This window comes from Globicephala melas, chromosome 9 (genome assembly GCF_963455315.2).
Source record: "Globicephala melas chromosome 9, mGloMel1.2, whole genome shotgun sequence".
NCBI classification, from domain to species: Eukaryota; Metazoa; Chordata; class Mammalia; order Artiodactyla; family Delphinidae; genus Globicephala; species Globicephala melas.
Window position 1 is genome coordinate 96,426,750 of NC_083322.1, and position 21,620 is coordinate 96,448,369.

General features: G+C 53.6%; 1 protein-coding gene across 1 annotated transcript; it reads left to right on the forward strand.

Moving 5' to 3' along the window:
• The first annotated feature begins 116 nt into the window (after window positions 1–116).
• RAMP3 (receptor activity modifying protein 3) lies at window positions 117–17,930 on the forward strand. Its single transcript, XM_030871267.3, has 3 exons — window positions 117–524; window positions 12,572–12,704; window positions 16,861–17,930. Exons 1-3 carry the CDS (start codon window positions 458–460, stop codon window positions 17,114–17,116), a joined length of 456 nt encoding a protein of 151 aa, XP_030727127.1. The 5' UTR covers window positions 117–457; the 3' UTR covers window positions 17,117–17,930.
• The last annotated feature ends 3,690 nt before the right edge of the window (window positions 17,931–21,620 follow it).

Sequence of the window (21,620 nt, forward strand, 5' to 3'; positions counted from 1 at the left end):
CTGCAGCCCAGTCGGGCGCGGAGCCTTCCAGGCGCTCACTTGCGGTGGGCCGCGCCCCCAGGGCTGCAGGAAGGGGGCTTGCGCTGTGGAGGGGATCCGTCCTGGGGGAAGGACCGTCCAGTGAGGGAAGACATATTTTGGGCTATAGGGCGCGTCCTTAGGGTACTCGTCCTAGGGATGGGAGCATCCTGGGGGAGGAAGCGTCCTGAGGGGTAGCACGTCCTGGGGGAGCACGACCTGAGGGAGGGCACCTGGGTGGGAGGGAGGCGCATCCTAAGGGGCGCAGAGCACATCCTGGGGGAAGGCACCTCCTGGGGGCGGGCTTTTTGCGGCCCCTTCCCCGCCTGGGCTCCGCCCCCGGGCGCCCCTAGCGCCCCCAGCCGGGACTCAGGTGCACCGCGCGCCTCAGCTGGATGGTGCGCCACACAGCTGGACCGCGCGCCACAGCTGGTCAGCCATGGAGACAAGAGCGCGGCGGCGCCCGCACGTTTTCCCGCTACTGCTGCTGCTGCTGCTGCTCTGCGGTAAGGGGACGCTCGGTCCGGCACCGGGGGCCCAACCGCCTCTGGGGCTGTGGGATCCGCGCGGCCTTTGCCTTCCTGCATCCGCACCTGGCTGCACCTCCTCCCCTGCACCGACCTGGGCGAGCCTGGCGCGCCCCGCTCCGGAGGGGCGAGGGGTGACCGGGTGCGGTCCCCAGGCTCTCTCCAAGCCGATGGCGACGGACCGGACTAGGAAGGAAGGCGCAGGGTCTCCTGCGGGCTCTGCATCGCCAGCCGCAGACTCGGCCTGGGCCTGCCCCTCCCAGCTGCGATGTCCCCGGCCTCGCTGCCCTGGAGCTGGGGACGCCATGCCAGCGCGACACCCCGAGCGAGCAGCGGCGGCGAGCATGTCCGTCTCCCTCCTCCCTGTGAGATAGTGCGCTCCTCGTCCCGGGGCTCCTGCGTTCACACCAGGCGCAGGGGTGTGGATGAGAGGAATCCAGAACTGGGAGTGCTAGACCTTCCCTGCTGTGCGGGTCCTTCCGAGGACAATGTTTCAGTGTGAGTGTGTGTGCGCGTGTCTGGAGAGACTGGCTGGAGGGGGCAGGGGGCGGCTTTCCGAGGCTTCCCCTCTCAGATCCCTTCTCCAGCAAGAAAACACAACTCCTGGGAGAACACATTGCTCACAAATTGGGAATGGATTGAATGAAAAGGTTGTTTTGAAAAATCGTTCTAAAGAAATCATCCAAATAATAGGGTATGCGTGTTTGGGGAGGGCTTCGGTGGGAGAGACTTGCTGAGACTGGGAGTTGCAGAGCAGGGTCTGAGCCTGGCCAGCTCTGGGAGGAGGGAGCCCTGGCCTGGGGTTCAAGGGTCTCAGGCCCTGTCCGTGGGGGCCACTGTCCCCTGGGTCCTTTGGGATGCTCCCTTGCTCTCACTGGTCTCAGTCTCCCTGGCTGTAAGATGCAAAATTGGGCTTATTTGAAATATCATTGTCCGCTTTTTTTTTTTTTTGCGGTACGCGGGCCTCTCACTGTTGTGGCCTCTCCCGTTGCGGAGCACAGGCTCCGGACGCGCAGGCTCAGCGGCCACGGCTCACGGGCACAGCCGCTCCGCAGCATGTGGGATCTTCCCGGACCGGGGCACGAACCCGTGTCCCCTGCATTGGCAGGCAGACTCTCAACCACTGCGCCACCAGGGAAGCCCCATTGTCAGCTTTGATGACGTGAAATTTGGAAAAGGCGGCATAGGCCCATCGACATCTTGAACTCTAGGTTACCCTTCCACTGGAGATGCCTGGGGTGGAGAAAGTGTGACTTCATTTCACATTCTGGGGTTAGAGCCCTAGGATTAGCTGGGTTTTGTGTTGAAGGAAAGGGTGATTGGTGGCTTCCAGAAATCAGGAGTGCACTGATGTGGCATTTCAGCAACCTTCAAATACAAAGCTCTTGGATGGAGGTTTTGGTCCTTGAAATGGAAGAGGAATCCTTTGCTTCACTATGAGGGAATCCGAGGTTCTCCTCACCAGCCTGTAGCATGGAGTTGAGAAGGCCCAAAGGCAGACCCTGTGCAGAAATCTCCTGTGTTAATAATCTTGGGCTCACGTGGGCATGGTTCTGGAGGCCACCTTGTCTTGTCTTGTTGGTCCCAGTGTCCCCCTCCCATGGAGCCTGGGGTGGGGACCAGGCCAGCCTCTCAGCAGACACAGCCCGGTGCTGGTCTGGTCAGAGTGAGGGCCTCAGGAACTGGCTCCTGACTGCGTCAGGGAGATGCAGGGAGAGGCGAACCGGCTCTTGGTCCCGTGCTGCTTTGTCATAGGTGGGATGGGGGCCATATCAGCCCTGGAGGTTGCTGCATCTCGAAGGAGGGTTTCAGGGCTGCCGGCTGTCTATGCTGTGGATCCTGACACCCTGCTGTCCCTGAGCTGCCTCTGAGCTGTGCCAAGTGGGGGGCCTGGCTTCCCAGGGCGCAGGGCCACGGCGGGGGGGCGGTTCCTCTTGACCATAGGGGCCCATCAGGGGCTCTGAAGGGCCCATCAGGGAAGGTGCTTCTTTGAAAATTACAAACCCTAATTCAGAAGCAGTTGCTGCCGTGCAGGGCCCTGGGGTAGTGAGGTCAAGAGAAGTCCACTCAGCTGGGCCTCTGCCTCTGTGTCTGTTCCCACCCGGAGCCAACACTGACCTCAGCTTGGGCTGCTCACTGCTCGGAAGTCAATGTTCGAGAGACAGGAGTTGGTGGGGGGAAAGAGATGCTTTATTCAGGAATCCAGGAACCTAGGAAGATGGCAGACTAGCATCCCCCAAACCAACTCCACGTTGCCAATCAGAGGACAGGAGCTTTTAAAGGAAAGCTTCCAGGACGTGCAGGAGACTGCGTGCAGAACAGATGGAGTTGCTTGTGTCATGGCGACAGTCTGATCGTCACGCAGGTAGCCTTTCCCCTCTGGCGGCAGTTTTTATCAAGTATGTACAAAACAGCCCAGGAGTATGCATCAGACACTGTCATCTGTCCTCTTCAGGGAGGGAATAAAGATTCTGTGACTGCTCTATGGCTGATTTACTCTTTAACTTGTTACCATTCTCTAGGCCCAACTGCTATTTTTGTCACTACATGTCTACATCCTTTCAATCATTACTTCTTGAGCCAGGCTTTTGTGACTCAGGGGAGGCCCCTAGGAGACTAAAGCTTTTTGCTACAAACAAGAAACAGGGGACCCAGAAGGGCTTCTGTACCTGAGAGGGTCCTGCAGAGTCCTGCTTGGTTTCAGTCCCCCCTTTTCTTTGATATTTTCCAATCCTGAGGAGGAAGAGGTGCAGAATATGAAAGGGAAGAAAGTTTTGGATAGAAAGGTTAATCATAAACTTAGCAGAGGAACTTGGCTTTGGTTCCGTTTTTGTTTTAACTTTTCCCAAATCTTTGAGGGAATGGGGTGATGATCACTCTGGTTACTTCCTGGTGAAACGAGGCCTAGTCCTGCCACAATTTGGGGAATTGGACACAGAGTTGGAAATAGTCCCTATTTCCAAGCTTAGCATCAATATTTTGTATTATGAAAACAGTACTTCCCTCTTTGATTGCTTTGTCATAGCACCTAGACAAACATTTGAAAATTAGTAGATATGTTACAATGAGGATAATAATCAAAATGCGTGTTTGTACTATTCTCCAAATGTAGTTTTTCCCTTAATGGTTAAAGCAGACATACAATGTATGTTTAACAGACCACAAACAGGCTGTTTTAAATTAGCATGAAATTTGAGTTAAATCATGTAAACCAGAAAGACTTCCCTATACCTCAATATGTGAAATTTTCTTCTGTCATTTCCCCCTTTTGGTTGCAAATCTTTCAGTAGAAAGCACTGATGATCAAAGTATCTGTCCCTTGATTGTGTTTGCTGCCTGCCCTGGGTCTATCATGTCCCTTGGTGCTACTCCTACTTTTTGTTTATATGTTTGCCTAGTTATCCATGTTGGGGGAAAACTAATCAGACATAACAAACAGCTACAAAGGTATGTTGACAGGGAAACATTTTATAGGTTATACATCTTATCAATTATATCAAATTGTCACACAAACATTGCACGTGCTCCAAGCAGTAGACTTAAAGCAAGCAGTGATACCTGTCACGAGTAGTTATACTCTGTGACAACTTTATTAGAGAAATTTTTTCATATAATGTTTTCCATGTAGTTTAATAGACCAAATAATCTTAATTAGTTTAATATGTCTTTCTGAGATGGCTCAGGGGCCCTTTGGGAAACTCAAAGTTAGCTAGAGAAAGAAACTTACAGTCTGTTATCAAAGCTGCTCAATATTCCAGGAAAACTTTGTTCTCTTTACAGAGAGAGAAAAACAAACTCTAGTCCTGTATTAGTTTGCTTTTAAATTCAATCTAATCTCAATCAATCCTGACCATGCACGAAACTCTTTTCTTAAGGTTCCTTTTCCATAAACCTTCTACAACTTTCTGTATCTATATAAGTTTGTCCCTTATTTTTTCCCATCTAGAAACAATGAGCTCTAGGACAAAATTATTTTCCCTTTTTCTTTAACAAAAATATCTCCATCCTTCTCTTGCTGACAATGTATTTTCTTTACATTCTGAAGTGATTTCCTTATTATTTTTAATAGTTTAATCGCGTATTTATTAGAATTTTTAACCCTTAAAAACCGTAATCGCCAGCAAAAACCAAAAGCCAACTAACTGAACTGTTTGCTATACCAACGTTTTCTGATTGGCAAACTTATAAACATGTTCTCTAACCTCTAAAAACATTTTTTAAAAAATACGTTTTTATAGCATAATTTCTCTTTAAAGTGGTTCAAGATGTGTGTCTAATAAACCCAAACACCTTTAGTTTTTTTTTTCTCTCGTAAGACAAAAGAAGATAGACTTGTCTAGCAATCAGTGTTCCAGTACTTTATCTTAAAAATGACCTAGACCTTCAAGAAATGTTTATCATTTAACTTAATTCAGAAAAACTCGAAAGTTTCAAGTTACTAAGAATCTGGAAAGACTAAAACATAATTACTTCTAAAGAGTTCACCTAAAAGCTTCTATACCACTTATCTTTATTTTTTTTACTTATGACAGTATCATCATACAAAATTCATTTTCTTGTTGACAAGTTTTTCAGTAGATATAATATGAATTTACTGACTTTCAGTAAACCTAGGTACAATAAAATTATCATACTTAACATTGATGACTCTAAAGACATGTCTGTATTAACTATACTTAAACTAACTTTAATGCTGGATATTAATTTAATACTGAATATTCCCCAGATCACATGAACCTGAAATTCATTTTGGTTAGTTTTTTGTTGTATTTAGAAATGTTTGATTTGTAAGCACTTACTTTTCTTTAAGCCAATTAAGTAGCGCTCATTTACAAATTAGTTTTGGTAATACTATCCAGAGATAAAGACATATAATTATAATGTATACATAGACATACATATATCCAGATAGGCAGAGATCTCATAGCTTCATTAAATTAATTAATTAATTAATTAATTTATGGCTGCGTTGGGTCTTCGTTGCTGCGCGTGGGCTTCCCTAGTTGCGGCGAGTGGGGGCTCCTCTTCATTGCGGTGCGTGGGCTTCTCATTGCGGTGGCTTCTCTTGTTGTGGAGCATGGGCTCTAGGTGTGTGGGCTTCAGTAGTTGTGGCAGGTGGGCTCAGTAGTTGTGGCTCGTGGTCTCTAGAGTGCAGGCTCAGTAGTTGTGGTGCACGGGCTTCTTTGCTCCGTGGCATCTGGGATCTTCCTGGACCAGGGATCGAACGCGTGTCCCCTGAATTGGCAGGCAGATTCTTAACCGCTGCCCCACCGGGAAGTCCCATACCTTCATTTTAAAACTTATTCATGAATCAGGTATTTATTTCAATACAAAACTTATTAGTTTATAAATCTTATCCCATTTTTCCTCTCTATTGTGAAACAGCTCTAATGCATAATAGTAGTGTAGTTTAGGGACCCATTAAAGGGCAAAAATTTCCCCCTGAATCTAGGGAGTATTATGGCCAGGTTGTATTACAAAGGAAAATCATCTTTTTACATTTCATTGCTTTGCAACTGGAAGTGGTCCACTTCTGCAGGACGCACCCTGAGGTGCTGCATTCCGAAAACAGATTTTGTTTCCCATAGAAGTCACACTTACGCCCAAGACAAATGCAAAGATACACACAAAGAACACAATTCAACTCTTGTAGCACAAGAACAGAAGGGTGAAGTCCAACAGTTCCCTCGACTTACCCAAATGAGGTTTCCTCTTTTTAACAACAAACAACATACAAATGGAAAGATAGGGAATCAGGACATCGTGTGTCATGGCAATTCACCTGGCCAGTGTAAAACCAAAAATAATAGTTGAACTAAGTTAAGTTTACTTACTTCAGTTTAAAAAGCCTCTCCCCCCATCCTTTTTCACTTTTGGTTGAAGTTCTACTAATTAACCCAAGGCCTACTGCTCGGTTTCATGCCTAGCCCTTGACCAGCCCCTTGGGTCTGGGTGTGAATTCTGGGGGCCTCCCTTTGCAGCACCTTAACACCAAGATTATGAGACACTTACTTACTGGCCCTTAGCTTCAGTTTCCCCCACTCTAGTGTGGATGCAGGAATAGCACCCTATAAAGGGCTGTTGTGATAGCCATTTGGATTCAATGAGTTCAGTCCCCATAACGATGTGCGGGGACCAAGAGTGTGGAATGAAAGGGTTGTGTGTATGGGAAGCTCCCATCAGTGCCTGGCACACATTCTGTGGGCACTCGAGTTTGCTAGCAGCTGTGGCTACCAGCGGCTCACAGCACCCCCAGACAGAGTGCCCATGCCAGTGTGTATGTGTATGAACATGTCACTGTCACTGTTTTTGTCACTGGTGGGCGTAATGTTGTCCTGCTGTTGAGCCACCTCCTTTCACACTGGATTCTGTGGACTCAAGCGAGCCCAGAGGCAGTGGCTGGATATCAAGTAGCCCAGTGACGCAGTGATTGCAAGGAGGTGGTTAGCCGAGAGGTGTTTGAAGGTCCTCTGACGTCCCTATTCATCATATAGATACAGAAACTGAGGTCCAGGGTGGGGAGGGAACTCCTCAGACTGCAGGGACTGGGGGCAGAACCTTTCAGAAACCACACCCTCCCACAGCCCTACTGGCCATGGCCCATCGCTGCAGAGCCTGCAGTCTGCTCGATGCTGATTTGCGCAAGAGGAGAACGAGAGCTCCTGTATTTCGTTTCCAAGTGACTGGCCATAAAAGGCCTTTCTCTTGGAAATGCATCTGTTTGGCTGTTTCTCATCTCCCAGAGTCTGGAAGTCCCCTAGACAAAAGGAACACAGTGCATTTTCTTTGTTTCCCTGATGGAACCAACTGAAATGGTTTTCTATTTCAACTTAATTCCCGAGACCTTTACTAATGCAGCTGGTAGCTTGAGTGGGTGGCAGCAACACACTTTCTTGGTGTTGTCAGGAATCTGCATCTTTACCTCACTCTTATAACACAGGGCAGGTTGTTGGGTTTGGCTGGGAGCCCCTGAAGCCTGTGCATCAGAAATGGTGCCATGGGCTTCCCTGGTGGCGCAGCAGTTGAGAATCTGCCTGCTAATGCAGGGGACACGGGTTCGAGCCCTGGTCTGGGAGCATCCCACACGCCGCGGAGCAACTAGGGCCGTGAGCCACAACTACTGAGCCTGCGCGTCTGGAGTGTGTGCTCTGCAACAAGAGAGGCCGCGATAGTGAGAGGCCCGCGCACCGCGATGAAGAGTGGCCCCCGCTCGCCACAACTAGGGAAAGCCCTTGCATAGAAACGAAGACCCAACACAGCAAAAATAAAATTAAAAAAAAAAAAAAAAAAGAAATGGTGCCGTAATTACCAGTCTCCCCACCCCCTCACGGAGGGCACCTGTGGTTGATCAGACAGGTGTCCCATGGTGCCTGCCCTGTGCATCCTCACAGCACCCCCTGCCCGCCCCCATGGGCGGGAGAATTTATCCCAGGAAACCTGCCTTAGGATGTCACGTGGTCCTTGATGACACATTCTCAACCTGCCCTGGCCAGGCCCCTGTGGTGCTGGGTATGTGGCGATTCTGGGACACATGGAGATTCTGTCCATGAGGAAGCAGGAAGGGAGAGGAGGAAGGGGCTCCAGTGGTGGGGAGAAGTGGGAGGGGAGGAGGAGAAAGCCCTGGGCTGGGTCTCAGTGATCCGACAGGTGGCCGTTGGGTCAGGCTGAGGATGTCTAGGTGTTCCAGGTCCAGGGTTCCGGGTCCAAGGGGTCCAACAGGTCCAGGGGGTCCAGGTATTCAAGGTCTAGGGGGCATCTAGGAGGTCCAGGGTCCAGGTATTCAAGGCCCAAGGGGTCCAGGGGGTCCAGGTCCAGAGGATTAAAGTCCAGGTCATCCAGGTCCATGGATCCAGGTTCAGTTGGGTCTAGATGGTGGTCCAGGTGGTCTAGACAGGCCAGGTCCAGTCGGGCCATGGCTGGGAGGAGTGGCAGCAGCCAGCAGGGGCGAACAGTGTGAGACTTGCCTGGCCCGTGCCCATGTGGGAGGAGGGTGGAGCCCAGGACAGCCATGAAGGATACTGAGAGGATACTGTCAGGGGATGACAAGACCAGGCCCAGGAATGGGTACAAGGGCTGGATGTCAGGTGGACTTTCAGAGCCTGTGGTGGGGAGCCTGTCAGTGAGCTGCGGGGAAAAGATGCCTTTGGAACAGGGAAACCAGTGGGAGAAAGGAGCATAGGCTGCCTTCTCATCATCTGCCTCCACCTCAGCCTGAGAGCCTGCGTTCCCTAAAGTCACTAACTGCGGGCCTGCACGGCCCTGGACCCAGGGCTGCACCTGGGTTCGGCCCCCTACCGTGTTACTGAGCAGGTCGATGACTTTCCCCAGTCACAGTGGTCCTGTCTTGTCGGGCTGTTGCAGGGCTCGGCGAGCTGGACCACACTTAGGACAGGGCACTCAGTGGACATTGGTCAGTACTGAAGCGGAGGGAAGCCGGGCAAGGAGGTGTCACGGCAGGTGTCACGGCTCCATTTCCAGATAGGGAAACCGAGCCTCAGAGAGGAGAGTGAGTGCGTCTGGGCTGGGGAGCAGAGCCACGGGGCTATCTGACTCCCCTCTGACTCTTGGTTTCAGCGCTCCCATTTTCTGTCTCTTACTCTGCAGAGTGTGGGCCTGGGTCTCGCATCACCCACCTGGAGCTTGTCAGAGATTAGCATCTTGGTGCCCCAGGCCTGCGGGGTTAGAATCTTCATTGCACAAGATCTCCACGTGCCTGTGTGCACGTAACTGTGAGCAAGCATTGCTCTTCCCACTTGTTCTCAGCTCTGACAGCACGTTGGAATTATGTGGGTGTAGGGGCAGTTTAACAAACACCGATTCTTGGTCCCTGTCTCAGGGCCTGGGCTGTGGCCTGGGTGAGTCTGGTGTGCGGCCAAGTCAGGCACCTCACGTGGTCACCCTGAGAGACTCAGTCTCTTAAATGATATTATATCAATTCACGTATAGCACAAGAACCTTCCATTTTCCATTTTGCCCTTTATATTATCACTGTCATACATTTTATTTAAACTTAAGTTGTAAATCCACAATACATTATTTATTTATTTATTTATTTTTATAAATTTATTTATTTAATTTTGGCTGCTTTGGGTCTTCGTTGCTGCATGCGGCCTTTCTCTAGTTGCAGCGAGCGGGGGCTACTCTTCACTGCGGTGCGCGGGCTTCTCATTGCGGTGGCTTCTCTTGTTGTGGAGCACGGGCTCTAGGTGCGTGGGCTTCAGTGGTTGTGGTTCATGGGCTTAGTTGCTCCGCGGTATGTGGGATCTTCCCGGACCAGGGATTGAACCCGTGTTCCCTGCACTGGCAGGTGGATTCTCAACCACTGCGCCACCAGGGAAGTCCCCACAGTACGTTATTGTTTTTGTTTTCACAGTCAGTTATCTTTTAAAAGATTTAAATGTTGAGAAACAAACTTTATATATTTACTCCTAGAGTTACAATTTCTGGTGCTCTTCATTCCTTTGTGAAGATCAATATTTACTTCTGATATTATTTTCCTTCTCCCTAAAGGAAATTCTTAAATATTACCTGAAGTTTGAGTGTGCTTGTAATACCTTCTTTCAACTTTTGAATGTTTGAAAAAACTTTTATTTTTTAAAAAAGCTTTTTGAGGTATAACTCACATACCACACATTCACCCATTTAAAGTATATAGTTCAATGTTTTTTAGTATATTTACGGAGTTTTGCAACTATCACCACCATCCAGTTGAGAACATTTCATCACTCCTAAATAAATTCCATGCTCACTAGCAGTGATGACCCATTCCACCAACCCCCTTGGCCTTAAGTAATCTAATCTGCACTCTGCCTCTATAGATTTGGCTATTTTGCAGACTTCATTAAATGGAATCATACAATATGTGGTATTTTGTGACCGGCATCTTTCACTTAACATAATGTTTTCAAGGTTTATCCAAGCTGTAGCACGTGTCAGTACTTCATTCTTTTATGGAAAGAAATTACACTACTACCTCTAGTAGTGTGATTGTGGGGTCATATAGTCATTGTATTTTTAACATTTTGAGAAACTGCCAGGAAACTATTTTTCAATGTGGCTGCATCATTTTACGTTTCTACCAGCAGCATATGAGGGTTCAAATTTCTTCACATCTTCACCAACATTTGTTAGATCTTTTTTTTTTTCTCCCCTCCCCTCCCCCCACCTCTGTTAGATCTTTTTGATAATAGCTATCTTGGGGGGTGTGAAGTGATATCTGATTATGGTTTTGACTTGCATTGCCCTGATGGCTAACGATGTTGATTGTCTTCTCATGTGCTTATTGGTCATTTGTGTATATTTTTGGAGAAATGTTTATTCAGATCCTTTGCCTATTTTTAAATGGGTCATTGCTCTCTTTTTATAGAGTCATAAGAGTCCTTTATCTATGCTAGATACAAGCCCCTTATCAGAAATACGATTTTCATACATTTTCTTTCATTCGGTGGGTTGTCTTTTCACTCTCTTGATGGTATCTTTTGAAGAACAAAAGTTAAAAAATTTGATATAGTTCACTTTCTGTCTTTTTCTTTTGTTGTTTGTGCTTTTGGTGTCATATTTAAGAAGACTTTGTCTTATACAAGGACACAAAGACTTTCTCCTTTTATCCTAAGAATTTTTATAGTTTAGCTCTTACATTTAGCTCTCTTATATGTTTTGAGTTAATTTTTGTGTAAATTGTGAGGAAAGGGTCTAACTTTATTCTCTTGCATGTGTATATACAGTAGTTCCAGCGCCATTTGTTGAAAAGACTATTCTTTCCCTGGTGAATTGTCTTGGTACATTTAGAGAAAATAATTTTATTCTAAAATGAAGGTTGATTCTTGCACTCTCAATTTTATTCCATTGATCTATATGTCTACCCTCATGCCAGTACCACACTGTCTTCATTACTGTAAGATTATTGTAAGTTGTGAAGTTGTGAGTCCCACATAGGCACACATACACCAGATACACACAGTAGGGCAGCGTGCACATAGACACACACATGTACAAACACACATACCACACAGACATACATATACACACAACACACATACACACATCAGGACACACACGGCAGGGCAGCACACATATATACATACACACATATATATGTCAGGATATACATGGCAGGGCAGATATACCTACACACACAACACACACAGATGTGAACACAACACACACACACTAAGACACACACACACACATAGATGCACACACATACATATATCAATACAACATATGTACTCCAGGACATGCACAGCAGGGCTTTCTCTTGATTATATGATGGGAGCCAAAGCTGGGGGTCACGAGAGGGAAGATTACGAGGGGGGGGAACTGACCCCTGGAAATCGGATGCCTGGAGAGGGTGGGGGGACGGGTCCTGAGGGTCAGACAGGCAGGTGTTCCCAGTGGGAGGAGGGTGTTCTCTGGGGGTGGAGGGCACAGGAAGTGTTGGGGGCAGAGTTCCGGAAGAGTGATGAGAAATCCTGGGGCAGGGGTCCTGCCAGACCCCAAGAGTGTTCAAAGGCCTGGCCGCTGTTGCTGGACCCTGCAGCCCTCAGCCCCTGGCCTCCTGGAGTTCAAGGGGGTGGCTTTGACAGGGTGGGCAGTCCTTACTGTCAAGGGCCCTCTGTCGCTGCCCAGAGGCCTGGGACTGTCATCAGACTCTCAGAACGCTTCCTGGGACATGCTGCGGGTGCCCCCACCCTCGAGGTGCAGTGGTCGCCCCTGCTCCCTGCCCCCACCCAGCCCGGACTCCGTCAGCCCTCAGCCTCTCCACTCCCGGGACCCCTGTCCCTCTGCATGCTGTCCTCTTACCTGCTTCTTCCCATGCTGCCCTGGGAGGCCACGGGCCCTCTGGGTCCTGTCTCCTGGACGCCTCCAAGTGGGTCACTCTTTCTGCACTGGCTTCAACCTCCCCGGGTCACATGGAGGTCAAGGTGAAGGAGGAAGACCCCAGCTGGCCTTGAGGGTCATCAGCAGGAGCCCTTCAAGGCTCATGCCAGCAATTCCAGCAGTGCTCACGGCTGTCTCCTCTCTAGGGGAGTGTCCCCCAGTGGGCGGCTGCAATGAGAAGCGCATGCTGGCCATGCTGCCCCACTGCGGCCAGACCTTTGCTGAAAGGATGAAGAAGGTGGAGGTCTGGAAGTGGTGCAACTTGTCGGAGTTCATCGTGTGAGTGTCCCTGCTCAGGCACTGGGCCTGCCCTCGCCCTGCCCTCGCCCAGCCCACGCCCTGCCCGTGGCTTGCCCACGCCCAGCCCACGCCCTGCCCATGCCCTGCCCGTGGCTGGACTACCCTCTGCCCACAGCCCGTCTGTATCCTGCTGACCGTGTGCCCGTGCCCCGCCCTTGCCCTGCCCACGTCCTACCCTCGGCGTCTGTGCCCCGCATGCTCCGAGGTCCACTCCAAGCCTCACAGCCCTCCACTCCCCACACGGACCACCCTGGCAGTTCCAAACTGGACACTCCAGGCTGTGTGTCCCCCATTCCTCTGAGCGAGGTCATGTCTCTGGGAAACCCTGACACCCACTGCCCTTCCTGAATTGGGTTAGTGCCCTGCCCTGGCGTGCCTGCCTCTCTTCACGGTCCATGCTGGGTGGAAATTGTCATTTTGGGTTTTCTTCACAGCACCGGCCAGGGCTGGGTTGGTAGTCAGGACCAGTGGACCCCAGAGAAACTGAACCCCGCTGGTTTCTACCTGGTGTGGCGGGAGCAGTGCCTCACCACAGAGAGCCCGACGTTCTAGAAGCTCCCGAGGTTTTTGATCTCCTCTGGTCACACCTAGCATCAAGTGTCAAGGTGGCCCTTTCACCTCCTCAGAAATCACCTACGGGCTGTGCCCGCCCTCCTCCACTTCCCACTTGGCCATCTCAATCTGGTGCGCTGCTGGCGGCCGCTGCAGACTCACACTGTCCTGTGAGCCGTGCTTGCCTGGAGGCCCCATCCTCCCTGGGAGCCCCGGATTTGCTCAGTTGCATCAGCCCTTTCCCCTCCAAGACCCCGGCCCCTGTAGTCTCTGCCCCCAGTGGCTGTTCTAGGGGCTTCCAGGCCCAACTCCCCCGGGGACAGTGGCAGGCCCCTCGCAGACATAGTTGTTCGCTGAACCAAACAGTATGAAATTTCTGTGTCTGCTGGGAAGGGGGGCTGGGGGCTCGGGAAGGGGCTTGGCCAGGCTTCTTCTTGTCCTCTGAGCCTGGCCTGGACGCCAAGCCTGGAGTGGACACACAGGGGTCTGGGGTAAGGGAGGATGAGGTGGGCGCTTCCCATCCTGTGCCTTTGTCACCTGCTAAAGCCTCAGCGAGGAGATCAGACATCCAGCCCTGGGGCCTGAGGACAGCAGAGGGGGCAGCCAGGAGGGGGGTCTGGGAGTTGGAGAGAGAGGGGCCGACTTCCACCTGAGTAGGGAAGTTTGCCTGGCGGGAGAGGGAGTCTGACGGGGGCGGTTTGCCTCGCTCCCGGCCTCTGCATCCCCCTTTCCCATCTGGCCTATGGCTGCGTCTTCTCTTGCTCTGGAAGCCAGACTGAAGGGAGGACATGGGGAGGCCCTGGGTGACCAGGGGGCGCTTGGGAAGCACAGACCGTCGTGACCCTGGTTCTGCGATGTCACACAAACAGCAGCTTCCTTGTGAAGGACACCCTGATTTCGTCTCCAGCCTGAACTTGGGCTGGCGAGTTAACAGGGCTTGGGAGCAGCGTGTGCGAATGTGTGCGTCCCTGCCTTCTGCCTCCCCAGCCCAGGGAAGGGCGGGATGCTGGGATGTGGGAGTTGGCCTCTACAACTCTTGCCATGTGCCTGAGTGCCCGACCTCTCGGTGTCTTTTATCCTAAAAGCGTTTGCTCTTAAAATTCGGAGCCACTTCCCAGCGTTCTTGGGAAGCACCAGGTGTGGGCATTCTGCGCCTGGCCCCGTAGGTCGACCCACGGAGATGGGTGTTGTGCTCAGCTCTGCCCCATTCCTGGCCTTTGGGGCTCACCCCGAGACCTCACCGAGCACCTACTATGTGCCAGGCACTTGTCAGGAGTGTATTCACTTCACCTCATTTGGTCCTTTCAGTCACCTTATCGGATAAGAATTATGAACCCCATTTACAGGCGGGGCAACTGAGGCTCATGGAGGCTAAGTAATGTGGACAAAGTCAGGAAGATGGTCAGTGGGCTAGCTGGGATTGAAGGACATTGATTCTTCATCCTGACCCCTAAGCTGCTGTCCTGTGCTGTTTTCTGTGCACGGGGGGTCACTCGGGCCACACACCACTCCCCAGCCCCTGCAGGCTTGCTGTCCACAGTGGGGCTTCCCCTAGCTCCATCTGCTTCGTTTCAGCCCTATGAGCCCTGGGGTGGGTCGGGGCTTGGCAGGGTGTCCAGTTAGAGGCTCTGTCTGGGGTGGCAGGTCACTGACGGGGCCCAGTGGGAGGGGTGGGTCTTGGGGAGTGATGGGTTTGCCTGAGGACCTGCCTGGTGAGGTGTCCCAGAGCCTGAGCTTGTCCCAGGGGCCACATCACGGCTCTGCACACAGATTCCAGGCCGTACCCTTTGCTTCCCGCTCTCTTTTGCCTCGTGTGGCTCTCCCTTGTCTGCGTTAGCTGAGGGGTGCAGGGCAGACGTGTGCCTGACCAGCAACCCAAGCGTCTGGACTGGGAAACTGCCCGGGGCTGCTGGGAGGCGTGGGCACTACGAAGGCCTGGTTTAGTGATTAGCCGCCCTGTTTCCCACCGCCTTTCCAGGCAGAGACGAGGTTCTGTACAGGAAGCTCCTTGCAGGAAGCAGTTCCTTCCTGTTGCTCAGGCCAGGCCACTCGCCCTGGGTCCGCACGGGAGGGAGGAGGGGGGCCGCAGGGCCTGCTGCTTGTGGGGATCTGAGGCAGGAGCCTCTCCCGCTCCCATACCTGTCCTGCATGCAGGACTCTGCCAGCTGCAAGAGAGTGTGGGCAGTGGTGGAGCTGGTGCACCTTGGCACGTGTCTGACCAGCCCTCTCACCAGAGCACCTTGGACAATGGCTGCCAGCCTAGGCCACCACTCCCAGGGGCCGCTAATCCCAGGCCAGCTGGCCGTGGGGCTGAACTCTGGGTCCTGGTAGCTGTAGCCCTTGGTTGGCTTCAAGGACCGTCCAGAGCCAGCCCGCTGGATGGACGTGGCTCCTCATGGGTGGTTTGCTGAGTGCCCTTTCCGGTTGCCTGACACAGACAGGAAGACCCTGGGGCGGGGGGAATCCCACGTGTCCTGTCAGATGGGGGCTGGGGGACGTGACGTCTGAGAGGAAGACAGGCCGGGGCTGGGCTCACAGGTGGGACACGCTCCCCCAAAACAGGTAAATGAGGGCAAGCTGACTTGACTGGGAGGCCGCTGGTCCTCGGCCTGCCTCAGAGAGACCTCTTCCCCGGGGAGCCCATAGAGTGGCCTTAGGTGACAAGGGTCTTGCAGGTCCAAGTGGCTGTGACTCCACACATCCCTTGGCCTTGGAAAAAGAAGCCAGGCCCAGAGTACCCCCTGGGAAGACTTGAGAAATGCTGGGCCCAGACCTTGGGCGTTGGGACTTCACGTCCTCATAGGAAGCAGGTGACGGGTGTGGATGACCAAGATGAGGCAGGGATGACGTAGGAGATGCAGGACGGGGCATGAGGTGTATTTTGGGGGGCTCATGGCCTCAGAGTTTCCATGCTGGGCTCTGCTGCCTCTGTTTTTTTTTTTTTTTTTTTTTTTTGCGGTACGCGGGCCTCTCACTGTTGTGGCCTCTCCCATTGCGGAGCACAGGCTCCGGACGCGCAGGCCCAGCGGCCACGGCTCACGGGCCCAGCTGCCCTGCGGCACGTGGGATCCTCCCGGACCAGGTCACGAACCCGTGTCCCCTGCATTGGCAGGCGGACTCTCAACCACTGCGCCACCAGGGAAGCCCTGCTGCCTCTGTTTTAAGATGGGAGGGCCAGGAGTTGCGCTCGATGACACCGGGCTCTGTGCAGAGGTCATTGTCTGCTGGGGTGGGCACGAGGGGAATCGAGTTTGTGACGCGGCAGCCTGCGAAGGGGAGTAGAACATGGCTGTGCACTTTGGGGAGGGGGCTCAGGGGCAGATGAAAGCGGGGCTGAGGCCTAGAGGTGGGAAGCAGAGCATGGAGTCGCCATGCCAGAGAGCCTCTGGGCAAGGACGCCAGGGAGATGGACCCTGCTGGCCCAGCAGGCCCAGTAGGGCTCAGAGCAGGAGGCCTTCCCCTGTGTCCTGGAGCCATGATGAGAGCAGGTAGCCAGACAGGATTGCCCCCCACTTTCCTGGCGGTCAGGGCCAGAGTGAGGAGGGGCAGAGGAGCCAGGCGGTCAAGCCCTCTGCCTTTGCAGGTACTACGAGAGCTTCACCAACTGCACCGAGGTGGAGACCAACGTGGTGGGCTGCTACTGGCCCAACCCCTTGGCGGAGAGCTTCATCGCTGGGGTCCACAGGCGGTTCTTCCAAAACTGCTCCGTGGACAGGCAACACTGGCAGGACCCCCCAGACGAAATTCTCATCCCGCTCATCGCAGTGCCCATCCTGCTGACCATCGCCATGACCGGCATGGTGGTGTGGCGCAGCAAACGCACCGACCAGGTGGTGTGAGGGCCCGGTGAGTCCGAGGGGCCCCGCCTGGAGAAGCGGAAGAAAGTTCTCCAGGGCTGGGAGAGCCGGTGGACACTCTTCGGCTGCCCCCCACCCTGCCTGGGCGGCCTTTGGGCTGGTGAAAGAAAACGTGCTGCGACTGGAGCCTTTGTGCTGGGCACAAGTCACCGCTGCTTCGCCCGCGCTGTCCCAGGCTGGGCGGGGGCCTCGGGGTTCCTAGCACAGAGTCCCGTGGTGCCCCATCTGCAGCCCCGGCCAGACCCCGCCTCCCAACTGACTCTACCCCTGGCCCCAGCCCAGCCCTGACTCCACCCCTTGGCTCTGACCCCACCTCCAGCCCTGGCCCCACCCCCAGTCCTGGCCCCACCTCCCACTCTGACTCCACCCCCAGCCCTGGCCTCACCCCAGTTCTGACCCCACCCCCAGTCCTGGCCCCACCTCCCACTCTGACTCCACCCCAAGCCCTGGCCCCACCCTGGCACCGCCCTGGAAAGGTGTGCCTATTCCCACCTGGCTGGGGGTTGGGGGTAAAGAGATAGTGAGGGGGTTTTTGTAGGTCCTCGCTTCGCAGGCTTTGAGTCCTCTTGGTAGGGAGCCCACCTAGAGATCTGGAAGACTGAGGGTTGGGTTGGGGGTTCCGAGGAGCCACAGCACAGCCTGAGACCTGCTTTCTGGGGCCACCACCAGGGGCTGGAGCTTCCTAACGGCCCCCCGCTGTGAGCACGGCCTGGGGTGGGGTCCCCTGCGCTGTCGTTCTGGCTGAGCTCTGTCTGCCATGTCTGTGCTTTCTCTGAGTAAAGAGTCATGCTGCTTCTGGGGTTTCCAGTTTCATTTCAGGGAATTCCCAGAGACCCCACCTGGCCTCTTAGGACTGGCAAGTCCCCCATGCCCATTTTACAGATGGGGAGTGCCTGAGGCTCCAGAATGTCAGAGCTCAGAGTGGCAAAGAGAGCTTCACACCAGGGGAATGTGGGCAGGCAGGAGGCATCTACCCATCCAGCTTGCAGAGGTTTTGTGCTTCCCACTGGCACCCTGCGCTTTGAGGATGGAGGGGAGACTATCCTTCCAGCATTTCAAGGTCGCCTAGGGCTTGCCAAGACCCCCACCTGGTCCTGGGGACCTGGGAGCAGCTGGTGGGGGCACTTTGTCCGCAGACCTCTCGCTGGGCCTTGTCCATGTTCCAGTTCTGGGGCCGAGGCTTTTGGATGTGGGCTGTTGGCTTCAGCACGGTCTTGCTGGGGACCAGAGGTGGGCCATGGCTATGAGTGGACGTGGAGAGAACCTGGCGGGGCAGTCCCTGTGTCCGTCAGAGGCCCCGCCCCCCTTCCTGCCCAGAGATGTGCTGGTCCCCTGAGCCTGCTGGTCCCCCCCAGGTGCCCAGCGGTGCGGGCAGGGGCACAGTGCAGGGACAGACTCTGAAACTCCTGGGACTTCTGCTTCGTGAGGCAGCTTCGGCCGAGGACCAGAAGTCTGTGATCTGAACGTGAACCCACGCTGACTCCAGCGCATCTCCCGCTACCTCAGCCTCGCTGGTCATCTTCGCTGGACGTCTGCCAGATGACGTGGCCTCTGGAGGCCGGGGTGCGGGGCCAGAGTGCTCGCGGGTCTCAGACCATCTCAAACCTTTAAAATGTTGGCCCTCTTCTCAGATGATGTCCTGGGGGGCGTGACTGCCTTGGTGGGTGTGCAGCCCAGCCCCTGGCTGGCCCTGGTCACTCCCTGTTTGAGGGCCTCTGGAGCACATGCTGTGTGTGCCTTCCCCTCCCCAGGAGTCCTCACTTCCTGGGTCCCATAAGAAGCTGGGCCCCCACCAAGGGGCTACTCCTGTGTGCACATGGCCTTCAAGTGGCCCTCTTGGCTGCGGACCCCACCCTTACCAAGAGTGGTGACCCTTGCAATCCTGGGCCAGGCACCGGGCCACCCGACCACCCCCCTTAGCTCTACAGTGCACTTTCTTCACTATGCTAACTTTAGAGACCTCCTGGCCCCCATGAGACCTCCGACCCCCAGGACAGCTCCGTCCAGCTCTGGCTCTCTGCCTTCCCCCCCGCCCAGCCTGAATCCTGGTCAGTGGACTATTGGTTATGCCTTTGCGTGCTCTGTCAGCCCCTTGGCGCTCTCGTCTTTCACTGTGCTCATTGGCAAAACCAGGGCACGGCTAACCCAGTTCTTTGCCTCCTTGAACCTGCAGCGGGGCTGCTGAATGTGTCGGGTGAAGAACGCACAGGGATGCTGTGTCAGCACCTACTGCTGGGTAACAAATATCACAGACTTCAAGGCTGGAAGTAGCTCAGCTCTGCAGCCTGGAGTTGGGGTCCAGGTTTGCTGGTTCTCAGTGCAGGGTCTCTCCAGGCTGGAGCCAAGATGTCATCCAGAGCTCGGGGTTCTCGCCCAGGCTCACGGGGTGTGGCAAAGGCCCGTTGAAGGGCTAAGGGCCCCATTTCCTGTGGCTGTCGGTGGGGCTGCTCTTAGCTGCTAGAGGCCCTGCACATGTTGCTGGCTACATGGCCCCCTCCATCTTCAAAGCCAACAAAGGAGACTGTACATCATATTGACCCCTCTGACCTCTAGACTTGGATTTATCGGTGGGGGGGGGGGGAGTCATATGATCGGTAAGCCCGCCAGGATAATCTCCCTATCTGAGAGCCAGTAAAGTTGAGACCTTAATCACATCTGAGAAATCCCGTTGCCCTGGTTAGAGTTTGATTGAATAATCGGAGAGGGTGTGTGTCCACCAGGGTGGGGACCCCAGGACATCTGGGACCCCCACCCCGACCCCAGCCCCAGTTCTGCCCTTCCCTCTGCCTGGGTTTTCCCGGATGTCTCACAGCTCCTCCTCTTCGTCTCACTCCTTTATTTTATCGCTGAGTCTCACAGTGGCAGGGGGCTGGTTGCCTCCATCTGGCACACTAAGTGTCACCCCCGTGCCCTGCTTTGTATCAATTGAAGGCGGGTGGGGAAGAGGGTCCAGCAGAGGACGTGGGCTGTGAGTGACGGAGGGTGCAGGGAGCAAGGTGTCTCTAGGGCCGGTCCGGCAGTCTGATGTCCTTTGTGTACTTATTTCTAGAAACACTTACTAGCGTGGGAGTCCCTGGGCACCCTTTCTGGCTGAGGTGAGGTTGGGACTCTGACTGAGACAAATGCTCCTTGTGCTGTGTGTGTTTGGAGAGTCTGGAGTTCCCTGCACTGAGGTCCTGAGGGCTGGGGGCCGTGGAGCTGCCGCACTGCTGTGGACAGGACTGGGGGGTGGGAGCCCAGGTGCCGGTCCCCACTCACCTCATCAGGAAGGGAAATAAACCTGCATTCAACATTCACCCTGTTGAAGAACTTAGGATCCAGGAATAAGAGGAATGTCTACTCAAGTTTCCTATTTGAATCTTTCCTCACATTCTCACCTATCCATGGGTTCTTTTCTAGGATCTGGAGGGTCCTGGGTGCCAGGCCCACACAGGGAACGTGCGTGTGTATGCATGTGTGTATATGTGTGTGCATTTGTGTCCCTCTTCCCCCAGCTCCCAGACAAGGGGATGCCATGTCTCTCCACTTTCTAGACAAGGAATCTTGATATGGTATTTCCCTGGGAGGGGCAGGATTTCTCATCCCCTCCACCCCAACCTCCATGTTACAGAGACTAAGTTTTAGTCATGAACAGCTGAGATGTCAGGGCTCCCTGCGCCCGGCCAGACCTCACTGGTATTTGCTGGGGAGCTCTATCCCAGGCATGGCATGCTGAGAATACTGGGGCCCCATCAGTGTCTCTTCAGCTTGCCTCTAAAGTGGAGGTTCCTCCCAGGAGAGGCAGCCTGAGAAGACCAGAAGCTGCCGTCCCCACCCAACATCCTGTTCATAAACTGGGGGTGTCATGCCACAACCCCAGCTCTGGACGGTGGGTCTGAGATCTTCCCTAGGGGAGAGGAAGCCATAAGGATAGGCAGCTCTGAAGCTCTCTCCATGACAACTGACTTTATTTAGAATAGAGCGTAGGGAAGCCCAAGCCTAAGGGAGCTCTCAAGAACTGTGGGCATTTTGGTGGTGAGTAGTGGGAAGCGGCTGGCAGCTCCACCGTGGAGGTGAGCATGAGAGGAGGCTGGCAGCTCCATAAGGGCACAAGTTAAGCCCCAGGCAGCTGGATTTTACCACCAGAGAGAAGTGGGGACAGAGACCAATGCAAAGAGCCCCAGTAGGGTCAGAGCAAACCTCATAGCCTGGCCCTAAAACCACCCCACCAAGGAGCTCAGATTTGATTGGATTAGAATGTGGAGCATCTATGTCCCAGGTCATCGTCAACACAATGGCGCAGTCAGCCAGACACCAGTGGAGCCTGACAGCTGAGCGTGACACCCGCAGAGACAGCAGATTCACACAGAGATCAGACGCAGGGACATCAAAGGCGGCCCTGCGGAGCCTCTGTGGTCCTGAGTGTGTGTGGTGAGCCCAGGGCTGTGCTCTCTGAGAACGACATGTGGGCTCACACTGACAGTCCAGCCCATCCCCAATTTGTCCC